Source organism: Setaria italica, chromosome II (assembly GCF_000263155.2).
Source record: "Setaria italica strain Yugu1 chromosome II, Setaria_italica_v2.0, whole genome shotgun sequence".
Classification (NCBI taxonomy): Eukaryota; Viridiplantae; Streptophyta; class Magnoliopsida; order Poales; family Poaceae; genus Setaria; species Setaria italica.
Window position 1 is genome coordinate 30,901,544 of NC_028451.1, and position 2,640 is coordinate 30,904,183.

Genomic DNA, 2,640 nt, shown 5'->3' on the forward strand with positions numbered 1-2,640 from the left:
TTTTTTTTTAACAACAACAGCATTGCCGTAGTATTTATTAGAAAAAAATGGACCCAAAAAATGTGCTACGAGAAAAAATGGACCCAAGAAACTATACAAACCATACTTCCCCACAAATTTGGTGCAACGACCAATCCAACTAATAAGAACAAACATGGTTTTTTAGCTGGAGAAAACCAGCAAAACCCCCTTGGACCACTACAACTTCTGGGGGGACATCAACTCAGGACCCAGCCTTACCTCACTGACATGTGAAGGACATGATGAACTGGCGCTGAAAGTATCAGGTGCTCACGTAGAACTCAACTAGGTGTGAAGCCTATCCCAACAGGAGACAGGACAAGAAACACAAGGATGGAGCTGGTAAAGCTAAGGGGAAAATGCTAGCACCTGGAGCCAGGATTTGCACCCGGTGCCCTGAATAAAGAATGCTCTTTCTTCCTTGCTTTGCGTGCCGCTCTACTTACCCGCTGTTTGGTTGACGCAGCTCATGCATTAAGGGGGTGTTTGGCACGGCTCCACTCCGTAACTCCAGCGACTCCAAGAAAAAAAACCAGCCAAACACGTCAACTCCAAAACTCCATGGAGCTGCCAACTCCATGGAGCTGTAGTGCAATTGGGGTTGGAGTTTTGGAGCACCCCTTTTGCTGCTCCAAAACGTCCTTTTTTGAACCTCCTCGTGGAGTTGGTGGGTAATTACCCACCACTGCCACTGATTACACAAAGATAACGTTTCATTCTTTCTTTCCTCGCGCCTCTGTTCCTTCTTCACTCTCGCGTGAGTACTCGGCCGGCCTTCTTCACGCTAGGGTTGCGCTGACCTGCGCCGCCGCCGTAGCCCCTGCCGGCGGCCGGAGCCTCGCCGTCCTCCCCCGCCGCCAGCCGCCCTAGCCCCGCCCGACCACCTACCTCCGCCTCCCGCCGCATCTGGACGCGCCCCGCCACCGAAGGGTGCCGCCGGCCGCAGTTCCCCACCGTCGGGCGTCGCGCCCCGCCGCCGAAGGGCGCCACCGGCCGCAGTTCCCCGCCGCCGAAGCCCCGACGCCGCCGAATCACCGCCGCCGCCGAATCGCTGCCGCCGCCGAATCCCGAGCCGGCCGTCTCGCCCGGCCATCTCGCCCGCCGCCGAAGCCCGCCGGCGGCCGGCTCACCCCGGCGCCGAAGCCCCGCCGGCGGCCGCAGCGCCCCTGGGCCGGCCGCGCGCCGGCCGCGCGCCCCTGGAGGGGGAGCAGGTGGCGGCCGAGTGGCCACCGTGGCTCAGCGCTGTCGCCGGGGAGGCCATCCAGGGGTGGATTCCGCTCAAGGCTGACTCCTTCGAGAAGCTGCAGAAGGTATTGTGGAGCTTTCGGCTGAATTTCCTATGTGAATTCATTTCGGTTCAGATTTCGTGACTGATTCAGCTCAATAGCTCGTGGGTCATTTTCCGTGGCAAAATTTTTGCGTGCACGTGGAATTTTAGAAGGATGGTAGTAGTTGTTGGGACTGTAATTTGGTCTAACTGTAATTTCCGTGACTGTATCTTTCTGGTGTCCTTTATCATTGTGTTTGTTAGTAGTACTTTGTTGGTGATGGATTACGACATGAACAATAAACTAGTATAATCGACAATTGTTATGAGGATGTAGGGGATGTGACTTGATTGATCCGGTGTCTCCTTCGGTGAGGCATCACATGGCCTCGTCGTCTCCATTGTTGAAATGCTTTTCTGGTAGGGAATTGATCTCTTTATACCATTTCTTCTATGTGATCACCGTACCATGGAGAGATAATTGGGAAACAACAAGGGGAATAAAACTCTGGAATACAGGTTCAATTTCTGGTGTGCCATCGTATGCACTGCCTTCTATGCTGAATGAGAACCTGCATTCTTTTCTCCATGTATATATGATATTTTATTTAGATACATGTTTTCTGTGGCTTCTAAAGGTCTGACCATTTCTGTTTGTTGCATTGTGTCTAGGTTGGGCAAGGCACTTATAGCAGTGTATTCAGGGCACGGGAACTTGAGACGGGAAAGATTGTTGCCCTTCGGCCCCAAAAGGTATCGCGTCTCTCTCCCATTGTATTCTGTAAAAAGATTGTGGATTATGCTTTTAGGGTAGTACTGTTAGATATTAGTACCATGAGTTCAAAGATTCCACAAGCAAATAGTACTGTTAGATATACTACTGTTATTGTGCTTTTGCACAATTCTCAAACTTGATTGATAGAGGTGTTTAGCTAGAGGAAAAGTCTGTAAACTGGGGCAGTTCAAACTTGATTAATCGGTGATATATTTGTTGTAAAATGTTGTAGATTAATGGTTTCTAATATGATATTTGTGAGTTGGATAGATGCCTGAAATTGATTGGAACTCGGAGAACACTCGGGTGTTGTGTATGTTATTTGCTGAACAAGTTGGAAAAGGAAATAGGCCAAACACACACTTGAATGCACTTGGGTATGCTGAGGTTGAGAAAGGGTTCAAAGAAAGGGCTGGAATAGTGGTTACGAAGGCTCAGATCAAGAACAAATGGGACAAGTTAAAGGAAGATTTCAAGGCATGGAAGAAACTAATGCTGAGGCAAATAGGGACTGGTTGGGATCCTATAAGGAAGACTATAGCTATGGATGACGAATGGTGGAAAAAAGCTAGAGCTG

General features: G+C 50.0%; 1 protein-coding gene across 1 annotated transcript in view; it reads left to right on the forward strand.

Annotated features, from left to right (window-relative positions):
• The first annotated feature begins 2,333 nt into the window (after positions 1–2,333).
• The window catches only part of LOC101773330 (L10-interacting MYB domain-containing protein-like), a 1,101-nt gene continuing 794 nt past the window's right edge, over positions 2,334–2,640 (forward strand). Inside the window, exon 1 of the mRNA XM_004959399.2 lies at positions 2,334–2,553. Within this exon, the coding sequence (XP_004959456.1) occupies positions 2,334–2,553 (220 nt within the window). The remainder of the gene's footprint in view (positions 2,554–2,640) is intronic.